We start from the raw sequence: 26792 nt of genomic DNA on the forward strand, positions 1-26792 counted from the left end.
CCCACAAGCCACAACTACTGAGCCTGTGTGCCACAACTACTGAGCCTGCGTGCCACTACTACTGAAGCCTGTGCACGTAGAGCCCGTGCACCACAACAAAGAGAAGCCACCGCAATGAGACGCCCGCGCACCGCAATGAAGTGTAGCCCCCACTCGCTGCAACTAGAGAAAGCCCGCATGCAGCAACAAAAACCCAACACAGACAAAATTAAATAAATAAATATAAATTATGGTACAGCTACGCAATGAAAGCTAGTTAGAAGAATGAGGCAAAGCTATACGACTTTTAAAGACCATCTTCAAGATATGCCACTAAGTGAGAAAAGCAAGTCAGTAAACAATATGTAGAGCATGCTCGTATTTATCTAATTTAAAAAATGTAAATATATATGCAGGTACATGCATAATTTTTTCCCAAGAGTTGAGAAAAAGAGATTGTTACCAGTTATTACTTTGAGGAGTGGGACTGGAGTCCAGGAGCTAGTGGGAAGCAGCCGCATAGCACAGGGAGATCAGCCCGGTGCTTTGTGACCACCTAGAGGGGTGGGATAGGGAGGGTGGGAGGGAGACGCAAGAGGGAGAGGATATGGGGATATATGTATATGTATAGCTGATTCACTTTGTTATAAAGCAGCAACTAACACACCATTGTAAAGCAATTATACTCCAATAAAGATGTTAAAAATTTTTTTAGAAAGTGTGTTTCCCTTAAATTTCATACTTTAAAAAATTATTTGATTTCTTAAAATGATTTGCACTCATTAATTTAAAAACCATTATTACAAAAAAAATCTGATTGCTGTAAAAATTGAAATACTGTAGAAGTTAATGAAAGTCTCTTCTCCCCCACCTCTTAACCCCATTCCCCAGAGGACAGGTGACCTCGGTTTGGGGTCTCTTTACTCAGAGTTTCCAGAATGGCAACATCAGGATCACCTGGGAAGTTGCCAGAAATGCAGATTCTCGTGCCCTACCCCAGACTGGCTCAAACTCCACAGTAGGGCCCAGTAATCTGTGTTTTCAGAAGCCTTTTTGGTGATTGTGATGCATGCTGCAAGTTGAGAATCATTAGCAGGTTAGACCAGATCTTTGGGGGACAGGTCGAGAAGAATCCTGCTGGGGGAAACAAATAACTCCAATGGCCTGTTTCCACTCACCCAGCGCACTCTAGCTCGAGGCTGGCAGCCCTTTGAGCCCACTGTGACCTTTCCGTTGGGCTGAGTGATGACCGTACAGTCACAGTTTGGAGGCTTACCCAGAAAAGGGGGCCATGCCAGAGGGGAAAGGAAAAAGGAGTGTAGGAGAAACTAAAAAAAAATGAGTAGGGAAAGGAAAAATGGCAGAGAAAGAATGCAAATAAAATAATTGCATGATGTGGGGAGAAAAAAATGTAGCCTGCCATTTCAGTAAACAAAGAATGTCGCCCGCCACCAAGCCAGCAACCTCGGCAGCCACCCCCAACAGTGCGCCCCAGGGGCATTCAGGATGGAGGAAAACAGGATAGTGGCCCTAGATAGGGAAGATGCATATCTAAGGAATAATTGCAATGAGCCCAGATTCTTGCATCTTCCCATACAGAGAAAAGCACTAAAATCATTAACTTGAGATGTCTGTTTTTTTTTGTGATTAGCAGTAATTTTTCATGTTCGACCACATTTTTTTTTTTTTCCAGCAAAAAACTCCTCTATATCGCGGCTCCTCCCTTGCCTCTTTGGAACACTTCCTCAGAGCTCTCTGAGAGGCTGTCTCGGGTGCGGGCTATAGTGCTCAGTAAACTCCCCCAATAAAACAGAACTCCCAACTTTTAGACAGTGGGTTTTTCTTCGTTCAACAGATGGCACCAGTACCTCAGGGTCGCTCGTTTATTTAATAAGCATTTGTCATTTTTTCCATTCTAAATCTGTATCTTTTTGTTCATTTCCTCCCTTGGACCCACACATCTCATTGTTTTGTCATTTACCAACTCTGAGAGGGTCATTATTTCTGCCACCATTCAGTGTGTTCACATTTAGGGCAGTGTTTGCCGGTGACTCCCTGTTGCCTGGCTAAAAAGTCATGAGCTCTCAGAGCTGCTCCAAAGAGTCAGAATCTACCTATGGTGGTGGGGGACTGAGGAGTTTTGCCCTAGGTGGGGGTACGAGGTCGGGTAGGAGAGGAAGTGCACGTAAAAGCGCTCTGTTTACAGCAGTATCAATAATCAAGTCCACAGATGTGAAGCTCAGATCCCAGGGGATCTCACAAAGTTCCTCAAACCATGGACCCTAGTCCCACATACGGATCTGCCTCTCCTGCAGAAGAGCTCTGGTCAAGTTCTTTCAACTGGGTGGGGGTGATGGGAGACAGTGCACAAAAAAGGGAGTAGTTCTCACAGTGTTGGAGGAGGGGACATTAAACAACTGCAAGTATGGACACTCAGACCAAACAAAGGTTTGAGAATTTTTGGCTTGTTTCTTCTGACAAAATAACCCAACCTTTACTCACCACCCCCAAAACATTGTTCTGTCTCCTGAAGGAGGCTGTCCCAGTCAAGGAATGAGCATTTGTTTTTGCCAGGGGAAAAGGTGGTGATGGTGGTGGATTTCGCTTGTAAGGCCGCTGATATCTCTCTGTGTTCCATGCTTTCATTTGATGACATCTGCAAGAAGTTCAGGACAACAATTTGTTAAATGGAATGTTTGACTCATTGGGACACTTTGTTTTCTTTTTACTCTCATAGAATCCTAGAATTGTAAAGCTGGGGCTACCTTAGAGAGATCATGTCTGGCCCATTAATATTGCCTTGGGGAGTTTTGAGAAAAACATAATGCCCAGGCCCAACTCCATATCAACTGAATCAGAATCTCAAGGGGCGGGACCAAGGGGCATCTCTAGTTTTTAAGCCCTACAAGTGATCCCAATGTGCAGCCAGGATTGAGAAACAGCTCTAGTCACACTATGTTATTTTTGGATAAAGATATAGAAGCTCAAAGAGATGAATTGACTCACCCAAGGTCATGCTGCCAGTAAGTGGTATCTCATACCCAACTCTTCTGACTGCCCATCCAATGTTCTTTCCATCATCCTCTTTTGTCTCTTCTTCTGGAACTTAGAATTTCACTGAACATTAAAGTTAGGCAGTTTACAGCTGAGGGAGAAGGGAGAGAGTTGCTTCATTAAGAATGGGGGGGCAACTTCTGAGTGCTCAACTCAGTTGTGGGTTCTTCAGGACATAGCTGTTGCCTAGGCTTATTGATGGTGGGGCAGTCAAATGACCTTGTTTTGCTAAAGGCAGTGCCTAATACTGTAGTGTATGTCAGTCCCTCTTAGAGGAAGTCACTTGCTCATGACTCAGTTTCACCCATGACAGAACACATTCATTGCTAAGTGTTCTCACTTTCAGGAATTAATCACATTAAAGCAAAAGACAGTGGGGGCTAGATATTAATATTTGAGCAGGGGCGGGTGTTAGGGTGAGGAGTCACAGGTCCCACTTAAGAACCAGTAAAAGTTATAAACTTCCCCAGAAAAATACACATACAGAAACCTTGCATGTAATTTTTGGGGATTCACAGACACCCCCCGACCCCAAGTTCATCCATTGGAACCAGATTAAGATCTCCTGGACTAGGTGATTTTGAAGCTCTATTTTAGTGTTGCTCAAAATGTAGTCTGGGGACCATAGGAATCAGAATTACTTGGGGTTCCTGTTAAAAAAATAAAAACAGATTCCTAGGACTGCCAAAGATCTACTGTTTCAGAATCTCTGGGGAATGAGGTTGAGGAGTTAATATGTTATTAAAAATCCCCATATAATTCTTTTGGAAACTAATATTTGAGAATCAGTGCTTTATCCCAACTTGAGATTTTTATAGTTTTTGAATGCTTTCGTTTGTTGAATATTTCAGGTTTCATCCGTCCAACTGTCAACTATACCAAGTAGTATGTTTAGTATGAATTCTAATTAAAGAATATTTACATGTGTATAGGCAGAGGAAAAACAACCTGAAGGATGGACAGATAGATAGATAACAGTGTCTTTCTGTGTAGTAGGAACATGGATGATATTTGTTTTTTTCCCTTTGTCCTTCTATTTTATTTCTTTCTTTCTCATTTTCTTTCTTTCTATATTTAAATAAGACTCTTCCTCTTTCTGAGTTCAGTTTCCCCATCTGAAAAACAGGGTGTTGTAACTAGGTGAACTTCAAGGCCAAGCCCTGCTCTGGCGTTCAGTGACTCTGTATCACCCTCTAGCTCCCTTGTCCTTTTAATGACATGAACTGCATGGGCATCAGTGTTTGGAGAATAATCATGTATTATTTTTGTAGGTATTCCGTTGCGATGCCTAGCAACCATTTTTACTCCAGCAAAAGTATTCTCTCCTTCCTCAAGGAGTCGGAACTGAAATAATCTCTGCCATCTAGCCCCCCTGCCCCCCCCCAAAAAAGTTCGTTTCTCTTTAGCCTTAGAAACGGCCGTCCGCACCCATCTCCTAGGAGCGCAAGAATGAGTGTGAACCAAAAAGCCAGGGCGTGGTCACCCCGCCCACCGGGCCATGCATCACCACCCCTCTGGCCGCCTTCAAGCGCGGTGACTGGCTGAAGGCAAGAAAGAGTCCCGCCCCTGGTCTTATGACCGGTGCTGAAGCGCCGAGTCCTGGGTTTTGCAGCGTTGTGGTCGGTGGTCAGCGGCGCTCTTGACCCGGTTCCGCGAGGCTTTTCTCTGCTGTCGCTGCACTTCTCGCCGCAGCAGCCTGCCCTGCGGGATCATGGTGTGCTTCCGCCTCGCCCCGGTTCCGGGATCCGGGCTCCTTCTGCTCTGCCTCGTCCTGGGTGAGTTGTCGGGCCCTCCTGCTTAGTCCCTGAGCCTGGGCCCGGGGCGCCCAGTTCAGAGGCCACAACCTGAAAGACTGGTCCGGGGAGAGGGGGTTGAGAAGCTGAACGACTGACACTGGGCCTCGGCGCTTGGCCCGAGGTGACGAGCGATGACCTAGAGAAGGCCCGACCGAGGGATGGCAGGGGAGAAGGGCCCATAACGGAGCAAGTAAGGGGGGGGGTGGACGCCGAGGGAGTAGGTAGGGAAGAGAGAGGAGTGGAGCACCTCGGGTTAGAAAGAGTAACTTGGGGGAGATACTAAGGAGTGATGAGCATAGGAGGGCGGTACGTGCAGATTCTGGGTGTCATAGACATTTAGAATCTTGGTCCTAGTATCAGGCAAGAGTTTTGAAGATGGTGGAAAACTGTGGGGCGGGAGAGAAAACTGAGGGAAGAGACTGCCTGCGTGGAGAAAAGCTTGGGGTAAGTGGGGGGAACAGATACGAGTAGATTCTGAGAGGCAGTGAGAGGCTTGGGTGGTGGGGGGTAGGAATTTGACGCTGTGGAGGAAGGGTGATTAAAGAGGTGAAGAATGATGATGGATTGGAGTTTGGTACTTGGGGTTTTGATGGGGAAGGGATCTAAGGTGGCTGGGGCAGTTTCCAGGGGAGAAAACTTGGACCCAACCTCTGGAGACTAAAAGGGATGAGTAGGAACTTTGGTGGGGAGTGGATATCTGACGTGGAGGTGCTGAAGACATCGTGGGGTTTTTTTCTTCTTCCTTTTTTTTTTTTTTTTTTTTTTACCAGTTTTGTTACTTCCTCCCAGCTAGACCCTGACAAAAATGTCCCCAGATGTTGAGGTTTTAGAGGGATGCTATATCTGAGTCTTGTATACTGCCTCTTTGCCTTCAGAAGCTACATTTCTTCTTCCCTCTCACACAACTGGCCTATTACCTCGTTTTCGGAGGAGGAGGAGGGTAGGTAATTTCCTAAGGATTGGGTTGTTACCAGGTCTTAAGAATGACTGGCTGAATGTTGGCTGATGGTGCTATGATGCACCCCACCCCCAAGCATTGGGTCCCTGAGGCCTTTTAATGCCTGAAAGGTGAACTTTGACCAGAATATCTCTTCCTGAACTGATAAATCCTGTGCTTGTTGCTACCACTGACTCTTGCTGTTTGTGACCTAATAAAAGATCAGAAGGAATAGATCCAGATGGGAGTAGAGAGGAAGTAGATATATTAGGGGCTTGAGAAGGCAGTGAGAGGTGCACATTTTGTAATTCACATTTCAGTAGAATAAAATCAACACCCTGGAATGGTGGATTCTCAACCAGGGGACATTTGGCAATATCTGGAGACATTTTTGGTTGTCACAATTGGGGATTGCTTTTGGCATCTAGTGGGAAGAGGCCAGGGGTGCTTCTAAACATCCCACAATGCACAGGACAGCACTCCCCCACCCCCGTCAAAGTATTATCCACCTCAAAACGTCAGTAGTGCCAAAAGATGAGAAATCTCGCTCCAGATCCATGGCGTTGGAAGGGGTCTTGATGATCTAATCTAGTGATTCTCAAGGATCTTTCCGGGGGAGGGGGTTCTGTCAGATCAAAACTATTTCTAGAATAATATTAAGACATTTGTCTTTTTCACTTTCATCCTCTCGTCAGTACAGTGGAGTTTTCCAGAGGCTATAGAATGAATGTGTGATGACATCACCACTCTCATGGGTCTGATGTGTTTTATTCACTTCTTAGTTTTAATTTCTAGTACAGCAAATACCAATAGATGTAACTCACATAAACCAAAGCTCTTTGAGTTCTTCAGTAGATAGAGTAAAGGGGTCCTGATGCCAAAAGAGGGTCCAGCTGTGCACACAGTGCAGGAAACTCTTCTGTAGCCCTTCTTGAAAGTGGGCCACAGAGGCTTTGCTCAAACACAGTTCGAAGCCTTAACTCCCCTGTGAAGTACTCAGTGAGGGCCAAGCGACCCTAAGAGAGGATTGTTTACAACGAAAAGCACCTTATCACTGACTAGAACACATCTGACCAAGGCATCTGGTAATCAGTAGTTCACTGCCAATTGGATCTGCACAAACAACACTGTTATTGTTTAGAGAAAGTGAAAAAAAATAATCATTGTCTTGTTGGCTTTCATGTCATTAAATTTTTTTTTAATGAAAGCTTTTTTTTGTTTTGTTTTTACAAAAGCAGTGCTTGCTCATTGCAGAAAATAAACAGGCAAAAAGAAGCACATAAAAGAACCCATCAGCTCATCTGATAGTTTGCCATTTATTGATTGGGACTAACTAGATTCATTCTCTTGGAAGATTTCCAAGATTGATTCCCTCCACTTTCAAGTTCAGAACAGGGTTTGGAGAAGTAAAAGTTAATAATGTAGGTAGGTCAGATTTTTCAGAGGTACCGGGATGAAATGGAAACTCCCTTTTCTCTACAGCTGCTTGTGCTCCCAGCTATTGGTTCAATGTGGAGCTCAAAACTCCTTCCATGTGTTCTTTTTTTCCTTAAGAATTTAGCAATTCTTCAGTTGCGTGGTGGGTTTTGCATGTTACTTTTATATATCAAAATGGATACCAAGAATAGTTTTTTGAAAAGTCAAGAAATATTTGTAAAGTACCTGCTATGAATTTCATGCTGTTCCTGACTACTGCAGAGGGTACCAACGAAGGAGGATCTGTTCTGAATTTATGGTCTCATTCGCTTCCAGCTGGGCCGTTTTCACTTTGTAACTTTATAACACTATCCCAGCTGCAGCAGGTAGCTTTTAAAAATAGTTGCTCTAGAGTAAATATAGAAAAGAATTCTCAGAGCTTATGTATTTGTCTTTTTCACAGAGATTGTTATGCTGGTATTTATTTGAATGAATTATAACTGACTAGAGACCTTTATGAAGAAAAGCTGTATAGAGGCATTACAAAGAGAGTAGTGGATGAAAAACTTTTCGTAGCATCACTGCTTATGTTCCCTTTGTGACATAGATTTCAGATTTCTGTGGTTATTGATTGCTGTAACTAGTCTGACGTCTGGTTTTTATAGGGTTGAGGCTTTTCTGGGTGGGAAAAAAACCTGATATAAGTGTCCTGAGTGTGTACTTCACTGGTAGGAGTCCCTCCTTTCCACAGTTGTTTAAGGAATGACTTTTGTGTACCAGCCACTAGGTGAAAGGGATAGATAGAGCAGTGGAGAAGACAGATCAGGTTCCTGCTCTCACGGAGCTTACATTTTAGTGGGGGAAGACAGCCCAACAGGTAAATAATAGAATTTCAGTGATAAGCACTGTGAAGAAAATGAGGCAGGTAATGAGGAAGAAGAGCAGACGATAGGGAGTGGGTGGTGGGGTTGACCCTCCTTGACATTTTGTGGTCAGAAGGCCTTCACTGTTGGCTGACATTTGAGCAGAGACCTGAGTGTTGGAAGGAGGCCAGCCAGGTGACTTATTTGGAGGAATAGGAGTAAATCTTGTCTTTCCCAAACTCTTAGGTTATTAGGCTAGCCTATTTTCCACTTTTTTTTCCCCAGTAATAGTCAAGTTTCCCCTGTGGTCTTAGTCTCTGAGAGTGGAGACTGTCTTCTGTACTGTTACTTCCCATTGCCTCCCTAGCACAGGGCCAGGTGGCACATGGTTACCTCTCAGTAAATTTTTGTTGAGGGTCTTCATTGGTGGGCACTGGGGATATGACGGTGAACTAGACCAACTCAGTCTCCTTTTTCTTCTGTGAACCTTAAATTAGGTCTTGGAAGATATTTTGTGTGTGTTTTCCGTTGGACAACTTCAAGATCAGTGCTAAGCAGTACAGATAGCAACTTATTAAACTATAATCCCATACAATAATGCTAGTATCTTACCTGTACCCCTTCACATACACCTACATAGTAGTGGAGGTTCACCTGGGGAGCTAGGAAGTCCTAGGTGAAAAGGAGAATAAGGCTTCCACAAAGAACCAATCTCTATCTTTTGGAGGTGATCAAAAAGCAAGAAAGTAAGCACTGAGATTTTTCTGCAGCCTTACCACTGACAACTTTGATTTCAAGTTTCTGCTGAAATTATTCTAGCTTTAATAAAGATACTTGAAAGGACAGGCTTATTATTCATCCATTAGTCGTTGGTTATCACATCTGATAGGATTTATAGATATTCACATCTGACTTCAGTGCTCCATGGTGCAGGAAGACTGCTCTTCCTCCTGTAGTGACAAAAGCATTCCAATCATAATTTCAGATTAAAATGATCAGAGATCCCATCAGATCCAAAAGTGTACTTTATAAGTACTTGTTGGTATCCTGCTGTGCATTGCAAAAGAATTCTGGAGGTCTGCCAAACAGCACTCAGCAATAAGCCCTTTCCATTAGTTGAATGGTGTTGAGTCTTATTTCCTTACCCACTCTCTGACCTTAAAAAAATTATTTCATAGCTTAAAATCTATTATTACTTTTAGTTTTTAAGAGATTTACCAGAAATCCAGAGTATCAGAAACCGAAACGGTAATCGTACTTATATTAGGAATTGAGGAACAGTCAATTTGACTTAACAGACCTATGAGTTGAAAAGAAAGAGTAAATAGATATTGTTGCCTATGTCCTGATTTTTTTTTTTTGGCTTGTTTTGTTTTTAAGACCCTTGGCTCAACCTCATTCTGAATTGATGAGTTTGAGGACAAGAGTCCATAACTAAGTATGATGAAAGTAGACATACCTAAAATTAGGGAAGGATCCCTTTAGGTGCTGTGTTTACTAGAAGGGAAACTTTTCTTTTTTTGCGGTACGCGGGCCTCTCCCTGCTGTGGCATCTCCCATCGTGGAGCACAGGCTCCGGACGCGCAGGCCCAGCGTCCATGGCTCACGGGCCCAGCTGCTCCGCGGCATGTGGGATCCTCCCGGACCGGGGCACGAACCCGTGTCCCCTGCATCGGCAGGCGGACTCTCAACCACTGCGCCACCAGGGAAGCCCCTAGAAGGGAAACTTTTAAGCTGGAATCTCTAACTTGCTTGGCAAAGTTCTCTTAGCTCTGAAGGGCTTTCATGCTTTCAAAGAATGTATTGGAGAAGTGAAGTACACACTACAATTCTTAGCAAGGTTAACTTGCCCAGAGTCTCACAGCTAGTAAATTGGACTGCCTGATTTGAATTCTAGCTCTTCAATGCCAGTGATGGGACTCCTAATCGTCCCATTATATTGCCTCTTAGATCATTGTTTTTTATTGGTTTTGTTTTACCACTAGTGTTATGTTCCCACCCCACCCCCATATTATTTACAAATGTATGTTTTTCAACTACACTTTGGGTCAAATAGACTTATAAAAACCTAGCCACTTTTTGCAGTGTGCCATGCTTGGAGAACAGAGTTTGTTCTGAGTTCTAAAAGAACCTATAAATGATCTCTTTGGAAACAAGATTAAGAGGATATTTGAATTTGAGAAAGTTGATTTTGCCTTTTTCTTCTCTTTGGAGAATAAACTGTCAGCTCTATAATTACACACTCTAGGATATATTCAGCTGTGGTTTTTTAATGTCAAAGCCTTTTAGACAAAAATGGTTTGGCTATTTGAAACTCAAACACTTCAATAAGGATGGAAATGGCTTGCTGAAGATTTTTTTACCAAAGTGTAAATGTTTCAACTATAAACTTAACTTCTGGGAAAAGGATTATTCCTAGCTTGAAATCCATGTCAAAATTTATTGCGAAAAATGGACATGGGGGTTGAGGGAGTACCCAGAAGCCTGATAGGTTGGGTTCATGATTTGGAAGAGCTAAAGGCTCTTCCTGTAATTAGATTAAGCTGTGTTCTGGGTCGTTATTGCATGGTATTTTCACCTTGATCTAATCAATCAGTATTTATTGAGAATCTAATACGTATTCTGCACTGCTAGGAATGATAGGAGATAGAGGGAAGTAATAAACATGGTCTCCCCCACCATGACACTTGTGATGGATGACATTCATATAAAAGACACACGCCTGGGGGCTGTGGCATAGATAAGATCATCTGTTTAAGGGAGCATATTGAAATTCAAATGAGTGGCAGAGACCTTATGAAAAGGGAATCTTGAATCTATCCATGTATATCATTCATTCATGGACTTTGTTACTTTTTTATTAGTTAACAAATTACTTGCTGTATACTATAACTTACCATGGCACATCAGTTTGTTGCGAAGTAACAGTTGAAAACTGTTGTTTTGGAGCTTATGACTGTAGGGGAGACAGGATTTACAGGCATAAAATAAATGAATAATTCATGATAGTGTAAAATACACTCAGGTGTGGGGCTATGCACTATGACTGCTCCTTGAGGGCTTTTGTAGTCAAGGAAATCTTTATGGGGAAAATGGCTGCTGAAAAGTGGACAGCATATCAGTTTGGGTTCTTAATTGTAAGAAACAAATAAAATCTCACTGTTTTTTTTTTAAGCAGAAAAGGAATTTATTAAAAAGATATTGGGACATGTGCAAACCCTCTGACCCTGCAATTTCATTCCTAGACACATACCCAATAGACACACATACACCTGTGTTCACCTGTGTTCACCGATGTGTCCATTTGTAATAGAACCAAACTGGAAACTATCCAAATGCCCATCAGCAGTAGCATAGACAAGTAGTGAAAGAAGACTATACACAGAGAGAAATGACAAACTGCAGTTACACACAACAGCATGGGTGAATCTCACAGACATAATATTGAGTGAAAGAAGCCAGATACAAAAGAGAGCATAGTGAATGATTTCATTTACACCAAGTTGAAAAACAGGCAAAAGTAAACTATACTGTTAGAAGACAGGATGGCAGCTGCCCTTGGGAGGGAAATCGTAACTGGAAGGGGGAACCGGGGGACTTTGAGGAGTACTTGGAATGTTCCTGACACAATGTTTCCTGACACAGGCGGGTTCAGTTTGTGAAAATTCTTTGAGCTGTATACTTTGTGCACTTTAAATCCCTTCCGAATGTATGCTGTGTACTTTTCTGTATGTAACACATCAGTAAATTTTTACTTTATAAAAAAATGTTCATTAGGTAACTCAGAATTACTGGAGCTCTTGACTATATACCCCAAAGCCTAGTTCAGTACCCTAACACATGCCACTGAACTGCACTGCCATCACCAAGCATTAACCTGCAGCTTGCACTGCTGGCCACTGCCATTAGCTGTTCTGGCCTTGTTGCCTGGGACCCTGATCCTGCTGTAGCTACTTCCATCTGAGTGTGATAGTTCCCTTCTTGGCTGCATTTCACCGCCCTCTTATTCAGAATCTGGGGTGGATGCCTTTGCTGGGTGGAGCCTAGTATAAGTAAGTGCCATCCTTACCACAAGGGAGGCTGGGAAAGCAAGTATCTAACATTTTCAGCTGTTGTAGTGGGTGGGGATATTTGCCAGAAATTGTAACAAAAAGGCAGGGTGGCGGGTGTTTCAGATTTTGGGACCGCGAGAAAGAGTGAAATCCCTCCTGAGGTGAACAAGTAGATTTCAAATGTTAGGAGCAGTAGAAGCCTGGGAGGTTGACTAGAGCATGGCGAATGGGACCAGTGGAACAAGTTCAGGCAAATTAAAGGGTGTGTTCTGGGAACATGGCTTGAGAGAAGTTGAACGAATAGGTTGGGACAAGATTAAAGATTACTTTGAAAGTCAGGCAGAGGAATTTAAATTTAATGTGGGAATTTTGGAGCCAGTAAAAGGTTTTGATCAAGAAAGTATCCTGAGAGAAGAGGTATTTAATTTAAAAAAAAGTTTTTATTTTATTTATTTTTGGCTATGTTGGGTCTTCGTTGCTATGCGCAGGCTTTCTCTAGTTGCGGTTCGTTGCGATGCTCAGGCTTCTCATTGCAGTGGCCTCTCTTGTTGTGGAGCACAGGCTCCAGGCACGCAGATCTCAGTAGTTGTGGCTCGTGGGCTCTAGAGCACACGCTCAGTAGTTGTGGCGCATGGGCTTAGTTGCTTCGTGGCATGTGGGATCTTCCCGGACTAGGGCTCGAACCCCTGTCCCCTGCATTGGCAGGCGGATTCTTAACCACTGCGCCACCAGGGAAGCCCCAGGAAGAGGTATTTAAGGACCATTAATCTGACAGCAGTTCTAGGGGTAGCTAGGAGGTATCTATAGTAAGTTAGGGGTGTGGTGGTGGAGTTGGAATAGAAATAAAAGGCAAGGGGCCTTCCCTGGTGGCGCAGTGGTTGAGAGTCCGCCTGCCGATGCAGGGGACACGGGTTCGTGCCCCGGTCTGGGAAGATCCCACATGCCGCGGAGCGGCTGGGCCCATGAGCCATGGCCGCTGAGCCTGCGCGTCCGGGGCCTGTGCTCCGCGACAGGAGAGACCACAGCAGTGAGAGGCCCGCGTACCGCAAAAAAAAAAAAAAAAAAGAAATAAAAGGCAAGGGATTGGATTTCAGAGGGGATTTGAAGGGAAAAAAATCAATAGGACTTAACAAAGAGAATGAAGTAGAAGCTAATTCCCAAAACCTTTTGAGCCTGAGTGTCGGGACAAGGTCCTGCCTTTCCTTTCAAGCCAGTGAGGCTGAGAAGGCGGGCTCCAATTGGAGGAAGTCGAAGAGTAGATTTTCATTGTGGAATTGTTGAGTTTGAGGTGATAGGCATTGAGTAAAAGTGGCTCCTGCGCAGCTGGAGATGTAGACTGGGATGCCAAGGAAGCCCTGTGAAGGCATAGCTCTCACAGCGACAAGGACTATGAAGGCATGAGAACAGAATGTTTTGGACCCTCAGAGCATTTCTCAGTTCTCATTTATGGGTTGGCAGATAGGCTGTTTTGATATTAATGTAGTGGCAAATGTGAACCACAACCTGTGCCTTCTGCTCCATAGCGTGGAGTTCTCCACCCCAGCACACGTTGATACTAATCATTGTTTTACACTGTTTTGTTTGTTACTCTAATATCTTTGGAAAGAAAATGATTAATACGTGCCAGGCTTTTCTTGGTTGTTTCTGATAGTTTTGAATGCTTTGAATATTCACAAGGAGAATATGTTAAAACGAGGGACTTTAAACAAGACCAAGAGAGATTGTGTATGGAAAGCAGGCCTCCAGGTGATTAGAAGAATTCTAAGCTGCAGTTCTCAACACCACTGCAGGGTAGCCTTGGATCAGTGATGCCAGCTCCATTCCAGATTGTTCTGAGAAAAGAAAGCCTGTAAAACCTACTTGGGCCTCACAAGGTCTTATTGGGGCCTTAGCCAATACATTTAGGCATTGTCAGCAACCACAAGCTTTAGCATATCAGATTCAGGCTTGGTGAGGCAGCCCGGTCTCCAGAGCATGCAGAGCATGACGGGAGCTTTGTGTACAGCTTGAAAGCTGTTGCTGAGGCATGCCTTCTTGGTATTCCTCTTAGGACTTTATTCTCTGTAGTCTATAGCATGTCCCCACTTGTAGGTGACGCTGGTGTGCTCAGGTATCATTCAAGGCTATGCAGCTATCTTAACAGGAAACAGCTCACCCCTTGGGTATATGTGTGAGACAGTGAAGAAAATCCTTAGATGATGGCCCATCATTTCTGCTGCTGGTAAGTGTGCTGGCGTATCGTATTTTGAGTCCTTGGGCTCTTCAGTGCAATAGGTAATGTCCCCATGTTTAACCTAGTGTAGAAGATCAGAGTCAAGTTAGCTGAAAAGTCCCAAGGCTCTTTTGTCCCTGAAAGGTTTCTCTGCTAAAAGAGAGGTAGCAGGTTGAGAATGTAGGAAGGGACTTTAAGTCCGTGTCAAAAGATTTTTTTTTAATTAATCAATTAATTTATTTACTTATTAGTTTTGGCTGTGTTGAGTCTTCATTGCTGCGCGCGGGCTTTCTCTAGTTGCGGCGAGAGGGGGCTACTCTTCCTTGTGGTGCATGGGCTTTTTATTGTGGTGGCTTCTCCTGTTGCGGAGCACGGGCTCAGTAGTTGTGGTTTGCCGGCTCTAGAGCGCAGGCTCAGTAGTTGTGGCGCACAGGCATAGTTGCTCCGTGGCATGTGGGATCTTCCTGGACCAGGGCTCAAACCCATGTCCCCTGCATTGGCAGGTGGATTTCTGAACCACTGCGCCACCAGGGAAGTCCCATGTCAAAAGATTAATTAGGCTTTCTAATCAATTGGATTTTATTATGAAACAAAAATGATGAACGCTGCATTTATAAAAATTAACCTTTTGCTTATGGATCTAACAACCTTTGCAGTACTGTTCCTTTGGTCATATGGTACACACGCTTAGCCCTGGCCCACATCATCATTTTTTCACGTTGGAATAAAATAGTTTGCCAAGACTTCTAAGTGTCATAGGTCACATAGCTTGTGACAGGATTTAAAGCAGCAAGACCACAGAAATCAGATCTATCATTATTTATGTAGAGAAAGTTCCACCAGCTGATTTGAGAAAAGCAGGAGTTTAACACCCCTCCCACGCTTCCCCTTCACCTCATTTACCTTAAAAAACAAAAGTCCTAACAAGTAAACTATAATTGCCCAAAACAAAACTAGCAAAGCACAGAGTGTGGAAACGATTATTAGGAGGTAAAAGGCAAACGTCACCAGTCTGTGCCATTACCTGAGCATCCTATGTTGAGTAAACTTTTTGGGGAAGGGGTATTGCTAACTTTATCAACAGGATTTCGATAAAAAGATAATCACCAAGTTACCATATATATTAAAAATACTTTGTTTCATTTTAGAGCTGGTTGAACTTCAGTGCTGGATAGAGCTTGTTTTTATTTTATGTATGTTTTTGTAGTCCAATTTAAAAATCTTACTCTTTTTAATCTAGGAGCTGTCTCGTCTTATGCATTGGAACTTAATTTGAGAGATTCAGAAAACGCCACTTGCCTTTATGCAAAATGGCAGATGAATTTCACAATACGCTATGAGACCACAGACAAACATAATGTAAGTATTTTTATTTGTCTTTGAGTTTTATAGTAGGAATTTACTTCTACTCTTTTTTTAGCCTTTGTATTCATTTATACAAATAAGATTTCATATGTTAACTGACTTAACGTGTAAATTCTGTGGAGCTATTTTAGCATGTACACTTGAAGGTATTCTATTTAGTGTTGGAATGAATATTTTTTATTTTATTTAGGAATGAATATTTTAATTCATCAGTTCTTCAGAGGTTTTTTGGAGTTGGTTAAGGGCAAATAATCTGAAGACTGTATGGTGTTTCTGTATGGTCTAACTACTTCTATCGTGTTTGTAACATGTACTAACATCAAAGCTTGTCCTTTTTTTAATAGCTTGCTATTAAAGTCTCCTTTGGGGGGGTGGGGTATCCTCTCAATCCTTTTTGCCTTCTTATTTCTTTTGGTTAAGGTCCTGCCTGCTTACAATCTGATTTTTTTAAAAAAATCAACTTAATAACAGAGGTTCAGGTCGGTTTTCCTTTTCCTTTTAGACTTGCATGGATTTGTCCAGAGGGACTGGTGTGTAGCTGAATGAGACTGGTCAGCACAGACGGGCCAGGCTGGCCACGGGGGGTGTGAAGTCAACTGCAGTGGCAACCCACTTGGAAATGCTTGTGCTCATTGCTGCCTGTTTGGGCCTAACTCCCAGATTTTTTTTTCTTTTAGAAAACTGTAACCATTTCAGACCTTGGTCCTGCAACGTACAGTGGAAGCTCTTGTGGGGATGACCAGAATGGTCCCAAAATCGCAGTGCAGTTTGGATCTGGTTTTTCCTGGATTGTGAATTTTACAGAGGAGAAGTCTTTTTATTCAATCGACAGTATCTCATTTTCCTACAACATGAATGATAACACAACATTTCCTGATGCGAAAGAAAAAGGTAACCTTAAGAATTGGATTGTGTTGTGTTCTCTTGCTCTTGATTAATAATAAAAAGAAATGTAAATAATTTAAAAGCCATCCTTATGCAAGTCTGTCCTCCTGTTTGTAATGGAAACATCATGTCTTTGTATTCCCTTGCATGGCATAGTGTTGGACACAGTAAGGATATTTGCTGTCATTGCTTGGTGCTTTACTATGTACCATGTATCAATAGTATCCTAAGTGTGTTGCCAGCAGCATCTCACTTAATCTTTAACAGCAACCCTGGGAAGTAGATGTTATCTCAATTTTACAGGTAAAGGGAATGAGGCTTGATGAGATTAGATGTCTTTCCCAAAGGTCACACAAGCTAGTAAGTGCATGAGCTGGTGTTTGAACCAAAGTGTGTTGAGCTTACAGAGTCCATGCACTTAACTACTATTATTTATTTCATTCAATAGTGGGCATTCAACAAATGTTGAATGAATGAGAAAATCCTTTACTAATAACTATTTTATTTTATTTTATTTTTTATTTTTTTCTTTTTAACATCTTTATTGGGGTATAATTGCTTTACAATGGTGTGTTAGTTTCTGCTTTATAACAAAGTGAATCGGTTATACATGTACATATGTTCCCATATCTCTTCCCTCTGGCGTCTCCCTCCCTCCCACCCTCCCTATCCCACCCCTCTAGGTGGTCACAAAGCACCGAGCTGATCTTCCTGTGCTATGCGGCTGCTTCCCACTAGCTATCTACCTTACGTTTGGTAGTGTATATATGTCTATGCCTCTCTCTCGCTTTGTCACAGCTCACCCTTCCCCCTCCCCATATCCTCAAGTCCGTTCTCCAGTAGGTCTGTGTCTTTATTCCTGTCTTACGCCTAGGTTCTTCATGACATTTTTTTTCTTAAATTCCATATATATGTGTTAGCATACGGTATTTGTCTTTCTCTTTCTGACTTACTTCACTCTGTTTGACAGACTCTAGGTCTATCCACCTCATTAAAAATAGCTCAATTTCGTTTCTTTTTATGGCTGAGTAATATTCCATTGTATATATGTGCCACATCTTCTTTATCCATTCATCTGATGATGGGCACTTAGGTTGTTTCCATCTCTGGGCTATTGTAAATAGAGCTGCAACTATTTTAAATGTGTACAAGTTTAGTAACCTGAGACCAGCAGAAATAGTTCATCTTCAAATCTTTTTTACCATTTAGGTAGGATTTTGGCTGAAAAGTAAAAAAGGTAAGGGAAAAAAGTTTTTAAAAAATGTAAGATGACTGAAATCAACATTTGCTGCTGTTTTGAGAGAATTTTAGGTCAAAATGAACTTGGGAAGGCATTGGGAATTAGGCCGTTGTTGTGACTACTAGAACTGAAATGTGTGTTAAAATATTTTGAAGGCATGGATAATGGAGATTTCAGTCTTTCTTTTTTTTTTTTTTTTTTTTTGCATTACGCAGGCCTCTCACTGTTGTGGCCTCTCCCGTTGCGGACGCACAGGCTCAGCGGCCATGGCTCATGGGCCCAGCCGCTCCGCAGCATGTGGGATCTTCCCGGACCAGGGCACGAACCCGTGTCCCCTGCATCGGCAGGCGGACTCTCAACCACTGTGCCACCAGGGAAGCCCCCAGAGATTTCAGTCTTGTTAGGGATATAATTCTCTCCTTTCTCCCCCCTCCACTGAGATTGGGATATTAACACGGTGTTTGTAGTAGCTTAGCATTTCTCACAGATAGTATTTCATCCTGACCCCAGAAGCACAGGTAGATGGGCTTTAGTTTCCTGGACTTGGGGATGAGTGATTCATTTGGATTTATGGGATATCAAAAGATCATACTTTAAAGATCCAGAAGTGAATGAGCTCGTGTAAAACTTGGGAGGTATCACTAACTGAGACTTGGAAATTAAATCCTAGTTTTCTTTTTACTGATATCTTCGCTTGAGAGGATAACTAAGGAAAGTTTATTATTGGGTATCTTGGTATTTAGCTTTCTGCCATATATTGTCTTTCAGAACTAGTATTAGGATTTGCCCCTGACTTTCACCGAGCTTAAAAACTAGTTGGAGAGACAAAGTGAAGTTGTTTACCCAAGTTACATGGATAAATTGGAAAGCATTGAGATCCTTGTGAATTTGTTATTGTTTGTGTTTTGGGCATGGAGGGTTCATAAATCTTTCTGACAATGTGAGGAAAGCTCTAGACCCTCTCAGAGTACAGAGTAAACTGCATATGGTACACAGTCCCTGAGCCCATCAGTGGATGCCTGTGGACAAGAGGTCCTGATGAGGAGCAGAGGTCAGCGTGCATTGAAGGAGTGAGAAAGCTTGGTGTAGAGAAGGAGGGCCTGAGCTGAAACTCGGCCTAATGGTAGATTTTGAATAAGTGGAGAATTTTGAGCAGAATATTTCCAGCAGGGGGAAGCATAGTCTGCACAGCAGTAATTGGAGAGCTGCCTGATTAAAGTAGAGGCTGTGTGTGTAGTAGAAGGAAAATCAAGTTGGCTAGGTGCAGTGAGTCTAAATTATAGGGGGCCTTGGAAGCCAAGGAAAGGCATTTATAGCTTGATGGGGTAGGCACTGGGGAACCATTTTAGGTTTTTAAGCAGGAGAATGATGTAACAAAAGCAGAGACAGTAGTTTATAAAGAATGTTCTGCAGGATTAATTGGAAGTGAGGAGACTACAGGCAGAGATTCCAGTTTAAGAGGCTGTTATAGGAATCAAGTGATGATGTAATGAGTAGCCAGACCAAGGGGGGTGGCAGTAAAAGCAGATGGGGTTTAATTTGACAGATTTGATGGAAAAACTGTGGACTCTGAAAGGTTAATGCCAGTCTCTCCCCCCTTTATTTATTTATTTATTTTAATTTTATTTTTTTTGGCCACGCTGTGCAGCTTGTGGGATCTTAGTTCCCTGACCAGGGATTGAACCTGTGCCCTCAGCAGTGAAAGCATGGAGTCGTAACCACTAGACCATCAGGGAATTCCCTCATCCCTTTTATTTTAAACAGGGAAAGATGCAATTTTTATTGCTAGCTTCTGTGTAATATTTGCGACTATTTGAGATTTTTAAATGGTTTCCTTAAATAGACTGTTGATGATGTTTTTTTCTTTTTTTAAATAAATTTATTTATTATTTATTTTTGGGTGCATTGGGTCTTTGTTGCTGCGTGCAGCTTTCTCTAGTTGTGGTGAGCGGGGGCTACTCTTCATTGCAGTGCACAGGCTTCTCATTGCGGTGGTGGAGCTCGGGCTCTAGGCGTGCGGGCTTCAGTAGTTGTGGCTCGCAGGCTCAAGAGCGCAGGCTCAGTAGTTGTGGCGCACGGGCCTAGTTGTCCTGCGGCATGTGGGATCCTCCCGGACCAGGGATCGAACCCATGTCCCCTGCATTGGCAGGCAGTTTCTCAACTGCTGCGCCACCAAGGAAGCCCTAAAATGACATAGATTTATAGTGTAACTCCAGTATGTCTACAGCTTGTTTTTGCACTCGTTTTGTTTTTGAGGCCTATCTACATACAGCTAGTTCATACATCTATTCACTGATGTTAACAGTGGGAAACAGTTTTGGAGAAAAATGTTCTGGTTCATTGGTTTAAAATTTTTTTTCCTTTGGCCGTTAGGGGGTGCCAAGGCGCATAAGTCCTGCCTTGCTATGTGACGGAGAGGCACAGAAGGCAGCCTATATTAAGGGCCTTGAATACCTTCCTTCCTTGCTTCTCCAAAAGAAGCTAAGCCATTTGGGTGGATAAGTGTGATCATAGTCTTTTGAAGTTTCACCATATAGGCATTATAATAACTCTGCACAGAAAGGTGGTAACTTATTGCTTTCATATTCTGAAATTTTCCTGAAATGGAATAGTCTTTAAATCCTATCCAGGAAAAGGTTTCGAAAACTCATTTTAGTTACTATAACTTACTTTGGGATAGTAGCACAAAAATAATCGTTGATTATTCCATCTCTCTTCTTTGTTTTATCACTAAGTCCTGTTGATTCTACCTTAGCTCTGTGTCTTCAATTTGGCCTCTTTACTCTCTTCTTACTGCCCCTCACTATCTTGGTTTAGGCAACTCCTCCTCGCCTTTCCCCTTAACCAGCTCATTGGCCTTCTAACTAGTTTCCCTCTTAAATGACTTTCCTTAAAAGTTTTCTGCTCTGCCTAACCTCTGCAGTTTTGCTATGTTCCTTAAAATAAATGATACATTTGTTATTCCCAGCTTTAAAAACTGAAGCTGACCTGCTATTGCTAACAAAATAAAGCCCAACCTGTCCTTAGATCATAGAAGATGCTTCAAAGTGTGACCACCTGCAACTTACCTTTCCTTCCTAATCCCCATCACGTCTTTCCTCTTACTCCTTGTGTTTCAGCCACAGTGAATTTGTCAGTTCCTGAACAGGCCTTGTCTTTTGTCACTTCAGGAATGGGGTGGGGCAGGCAGACAGAAGAGATGAAATTCTAATGTATATTTATATGATCACTTTCCTCCTACCTTCTTGGAAATAGCTACTGTTAATCTTCTTTTACAGGAGTTTTTACTGTTTCTGACCATGTGGCATTCAGAGTTCCATTGAATGACATCTTTAGATGCAATAGTTTATTAACCTTAGGAAAGAATGATGTTGTCCAGCACTATTGGGATGTTCATGTACAAGCTTTTGTCCAAAATGGCACAGTGAGCACAAAAGGTGAGCACTTAAAATATATATATTTCTATACTTGGGTCCTAACTTAAGATTAGAGTATACCAGGTAGCTTTAGTTGAAGTCGTTATCTTAAAGTATTTATATGTTAAGACTTACACCTTACTCTGCACTGTAAAGTTTTTATAAATAACAGCAATTCTTATTCTTGTGGAACTTGCACTTTTAAGTTTCTGATGTACATGTTGTGGAATGGTCTTTTAAAATGTGCTACCTGCAGTGTTTTCACTGGATAAAACCTAATCTTTGTTTGAACAAATCCTCAGATAGCACTTGATCCTCAGCTCTTCAGCTTTTGAAGATCCGAGACGAAGGCTGAGAAATGGGATTTCTGTGTTCTAATCTTGACTTTTATAAATTGATTTTGTAACTTTTATGTGACTTTATTGGCAATACAATAATTTCTCGTGCACCAGTTCTGGAAAACTACCAACACTTCCTAAGAAGAGGTTGAAATAAAAGGTTCATTTGTATTTAAATTCTTCAATGATTTTTAAACTTTTTTCAGTTAAAAACAGTATCTTTCCTTATACTGGTTATATGTGGAAAAGAAGAGGGCAGGCCTAGGTAGAGGCAAACTGTTTTCAAACTTAAACCTCTGATTTTCACCTCAGAGGCAGATGAAGTTTTGGGGGAACAAAGGGACTTAAGGGTATGAAAAGATGAGTGTGTGGCCACGCATGAGTAGATAATGCATTTGTATGTGTCTGGAGCCTGTCTGCCATGTCATAACTCTTAAGACTGTCTGCATATGAAGCAGCAGTTTGAGGACCTCTGCCTCATTTAGTTTAAAATAATACTATTAAGATATTCTCTACGCTAAATATAACCCTTTTGGACTTTTATTGTGAGAAATATTTTGCTCTTCCCTGGCCTTATGAATTAAAAAATTTATTTTGTCCTTTGTTTCAGAGTTTTTGTGTGATAAAGATAAAACTTTAACCACAGTGCTGCCCATCGTTCCCACCACTGTGCCATCTCCTACTACAACACCCTCTCCAAAGGAAAAGCCAGAGGTTGGATCCTATTCAGTTGTAAATAGCAATGGGACATGTCTTCTGGCTACCATGGGGCTGCAGCTGAACATTACTCATGATAAGGTATAGTTGCCTGTTTTTATTGATACATTCTTTCTGTATCTCCTTTCAAATGTAGTCGGTCCAGACTTCACCCCAAGAGTAGTGTTATTAGAATGATGCAGTTTTAAATAGAGATTTGTGTTGACTTGTAGAGTTTTGATTAATTTGAGTTATTATAACCGTGAAGAGTTAATGTCACTGTCAAGGTGTTGTATTGGCCAGCAGGAAACCTAGTAGTTTAAAGGACTCTTCGGAGTGTAGATTTTTTTTGCCATCAGTAGATCAGAATACGAGCAGTTGATCTTTATTTCAGTTAGTTTAAAATATAACTCCTTCACACTTTTACCTGAACCACACTAGGTGTGGAACAGTGCAGCTGTTTCTCCAGCTATTTGGTGACTTGAATGGTATAGGTAGATAGGCAGATAGAGGTAGGGGTGTACGATGGCACTTCTGGTTGCAGTGCTCTACTGGGGCTACAGAGGGCGTGCCAGCAAACCAATCCCATTTTCAGAGTCCTGGGATTTTAAACAAGCTAGACAGATGGCTCTTGTGCTCCATTAAAAAATGTGTTTTCATTTGGCTCATTATTTGAGGAAGCTTTCCTGTTGTCTTCCTTTTTTTTTTTTTAAGTCTTCTGAGTCATAGCTTGAGGACCTGGGCCAGCTTTGAAAGTAAGGTATCAAACACTTAAGTATCCATATCTAGGAGACAAAAGGATTTTTTTGTTCTCCACGAACTTGGTCTTATTAGAGTATAAGGTTTTGCTGTAGATTTTTATGGTTCATCTGTACCTCTCTCCCTCTTCTTCCCCTGAAGGTTGCTTCGGTTATTAACATCAATCCCAACACAACCAACTTCACTGGCAGCTGCCATCCTCAAACTGCTCTACTTAGGCTGAGCAGCAGCAGCATCAAGTATCTGGACTTTGTCTTTGCTGTGGTGAGTAACAGGTTTATCAAAACTTAGGGGAGCACATCTGAAAGTCTAAAAAGGGGTGTGTGTGTGTGTGTGTGTGTGTGTGTGTGTGTGTGTGTGTGTGTGTATTTGTTGAGAGGGATAATTACCTCTATTTTCCATTTCAACACTACTCAATTATAAAGTGCATACAGTCCATTGATCCCTGTTAATCCCTCAGGGTCACTTCGATGTTCTGTGGGCTGGACTCGAATTCTGCTATTCTGTTTTTATGTAGACCTTAGGGTAGGAGTAAGAATTAACCCATATTAAAAAAAAAAGTCTAATCTATCCATATAGATATATGTTACAATAAAGTTTATTTATAAAAGACAAAGTAAGTTCCATAATATTTTCTCTACTATTGGTTAGAAAATTCTCATGTTTGTCTGTTATAATATTTTAGGCTTTTTCAAGGCTATATATTTATAATAGTATCAGTAATAATGATAGCTAACACTTATTGAGTACTCAACTATGTACAAGGCTCTGTGCAAGTACTTTACGTGCATTACGTCAGGATAGTTTATAATGGCAGCATTCAGGTTTTTGTTGTTCATGATCGCATCAAGGGCTGAACCCTAAGCAGAAGTTTCCATGCATGTTCTGCTTCTAGGTAGCGTAAATTGATCATTGGGGACCTTTATTTCCACCTTCTCAGAAGCAGTTGTTACCCCATAATTTTTCAAAGTGTGTGTGTGTGTATGTGTGTGTATGTGTATGTACACATGTTACAGCAGATTGGAATGGGGAAGAGAGGCTATCAATGAGGGAAAATGTTGGACCACCAAAGTTATTGTATAAGGGCCTAAAAAACAGTTCTGCTTTCAAATCGGATTACTCTTATCTAGGGATGGGGAAATAGTCTCAACGTCTGATATATGAAAAGTTAGGCATGTCTTTGTTTTGTGTCTGAACTTGGTATTTTGAGTCTGAAGCCTCTTTTCTCTATGGAATACATGCTGAGTAACTGAGGATTATATTTTAGAAAGGTTTATAAAAACCTTCTCCTTTACAGCATTCAAATAATTACTCCGTTGTAGTACATATATGACCAGTGAATTACTATTAAGAATGTCTAGTTAAGCTTGTCATCTTCAGTGTGATAAGAGCAGGCTTCCCAAGTTACCTCACAGAGATTATATTATAGTCAATAAGAATGAAGAAAGTAATATTTTAGATTCACCCCCTTTTGAGTGATTGAGCTTGATCTTTCTAGCTGAGGTAAGATCCTAACAGGAACATGGTTTCTTCTGACTCTCATGGGGAAACATGTAATATTTAATGATTACAATATTTAATTGCCCAGCAGACTATTCTAAAATGTAATTCAAAATAGTGACATTTTAACCATGATATAGGTACTTTGAAAAATCAAGAAACGTCTGCAGTGTCACCAGAGTTCAGTGGGGCCCATCTCACCTTCAATCCTATCATGACACTTACTTCTAAGGATAATTTATTGAATTTGGTGTATATGCAGGATGTTATGGTGGGATACAAAGAGGAAGGCCTGTATTCTTCAGATGCCCATGGATTAGTGGTAAAGATAGCAATGTACTAATAATTACCATTTTTATGGAAGGCCTTGAATGTCATGCTGGCTTTTGGAATTGATTCTTTGGGCAAGTAGAGTGCTGTGGGATGAGTGCTAGACCAGAGGAAGATACAAAGTGCTATAAGAGTGTAGAAGAATGAGCCATTAATTCTAGCTAGGGTAGAGTCAGGAGGGTTTAACAGAGAAGATGGCATTTAAGCTGGACCTTCAAGGATGGGTCAGATTTGTACACATGGGGGAGAAGGTGGGGAGTAAGTGAAAAAGTACAAGCTACCCCTGGATAAAGGAACACAATCAAGACCAGGTGGAGAATGAGACATGTAGCATGTTTAGTGAATGATAAGTTTGGAAGAGTACATGGGACTAATTTTAGAGAGCCTTGAATGCCAAGCCAAGGAGAGATGCGATAAGGTTGTTCAGGTCCTCTTTATGCTTCCTCCTGAAATTCTCTTAGTCTGCCCCCTGGTTTTCATTCCCTACTGATTCAGGCCTGCATTACTTCTTACCTGGATGTTTCACACAGCCTCCTAACTAGTCCCATCTCTTCCTCCCCTCCCCCAATGTACTTTGGCATCAGCTTGATCTTCCTGAAGCTCAGCTCTTCCTCAGAAACCTGCAGTGGTTCTGTTTTGCCGACAAGAAAACATCTAAATTCCATGCCAGGGTAGTTCACGCCTCCCCTCCCTGCCATGCAATGTAACCTGCATATCCAGCTTTATGATTCCTTCTTTCCCTTTATATGAATCTCATGCTTCCCTGTGCACATGTTCCCTGTGCACATCCCAGGCTCTGCAGCCAGACTTCCTGGTGCCAAATCCCAGCTCACCGACTACCGTGTAGCCTTGTGGAAGTTACTCAACACCCTCCATAATTCAATTACAAAATGGGGTGTTGTAATTCTTCCATTCCGTGAAGCCTCATATGTAAAGTTTTAAGAACAGCGCTTGTCACTTTGTAAGTTCTCAAATGCTCGTGTGCTTGTGATTATGCTCATTTTCTGACTACCTTTACTCATGTGGTTGCTTTCTCGAATACTCATTTCTGCTTATTTCCTAATTGAATCCTACCCAATTCAAATGGCCCACCCCTAAGCTTGTGTTATCTTTGCTCCTCCCTTAGTTGGAAGTAACGTCTCGTCTTTTAATTTTCATAACGTATCACTTTTTTGTAATATGGTTATTTATTTATATCTATCTTCTCTTACCTGGCAGATTGCAAACGCGGTGGGGGCAGGAACCATATCTGGTCCATTTTGATGGCTCCCTGGAACACTTAGATATGTTACCTTGTACATACTAAAAGCACTGAAATAATTAGAATGACTGGCTAATCAGATGAGTGCTTCAGAAAGAAAATAGCAGCGAAGGAAAGGTTAGAGCTGGAGAGGCTGAAAGGCAAGGAGCCCCGTTAAGAGGCTGTTGTGATCCAGGCTAGAGGTGGTGAGGGCTCAGAAAGTGATAGAAAGAATGGAATGGAGGGAGTGAATTGCTGAGTGTCTAAGAACCATATGAGCACACCTCTGGTCCAAAAGTTGGAAACAAAATGAAGAGGGAAAGGGTTTCTGTCACATTTTGAGTCCCTTTACTTAGTTGCAGTTTATTCTACTGGTCCAGGTCTAATCCATGGTTTTATCTTCTGGGTAATAGTATTAGATTGCTTTCTTTCTGTAGACATTAACTGTACCTGTAGACAGTTGTGATGCATTGATTAACTGGAAGCTCTTTTTCACACAGAAAAATGAAAACCGATTCTATCTAAAGGAGGTGAATGTCAGCATGTATTTGGTTAACGGCTCTGGTAAGCAAAACATTGGCCTCTGGGAAAAAGAGTATGGGTTACACTGAAAGAATAGAAACTGTAATTATCTTGTTACCAAATAGTGCCTTATTTAATGGACCAGAAGATTCTATGTCAAAATTGTACTTTGACCATAACTTAAAATCAGTA

The 26792-nt window shown here is 41.8% G+C and overlaps 1 protein-coding gene across 4 annotated transcripts in view; it reads left to right on the forward strand.

Moving 5' to 3' along the window:
• Positions 1 to 4620: 4620 nt before the first annotated feature.
• The window catches only part of LAMP2 (lysosomal associated membrane protein 2), a 32677-nt gene continuing 10505 nt past the window's right edge, over positions 4621 to 26792 (forward strand). The window contains exons 1-7 of one of the 4 annotated variants that reach the window (XM_019949454.2): positions 4621 to 4808; positions 15550 to 15668; positions 16352 to 16565; positions 21078 to 21236; positions 22164 to 22351; positions 23150 to 23272; positions 26579 to 26642. In XM_019949454.2, coding sequence (XP_019805013.1) covers positions 4745 to 4808; positions 15550 to 15668; positions 16352 to 16565; positions 21078 to 21236; positions 22164 to 22351; positions 23150 to 23272; positions 26579 to 26642 — 931 coding nt within the window. In that variant the 5' untranslated portion in view covers positions 4621 to 4744. Of the gene's footprint in view, positions 4809 to 5142; positions 5274 to 14200; positions 14319 to 15549; positions 15669 to 16351; positions 16566 to 21077; positions 21237 to 22163; positions 22352 to 23149; positions 23273 to 26578; positions 26643 to 26792 lie in introns of those variants that run through there. The other 3 variants (XM_073798985.1, XM_073798987.1, XM_073798986.1) reach the window with 3 other exon arrangements.

This window comes from Tursiops truncatus, chromosome X, assembly GCF_011762595.2.
Source record: "Tursiops truncatus isolate mTurTru1 chromosome X, mTurTru1.mat.Y, whole genome shotgun sequence".
Taxonomy (NCBI): Eukaryota; Metazoa; Chordata; class Mammalia; order Artiodactyla; family Delphinidae; genus Tursiops; species Tursiops truncatus.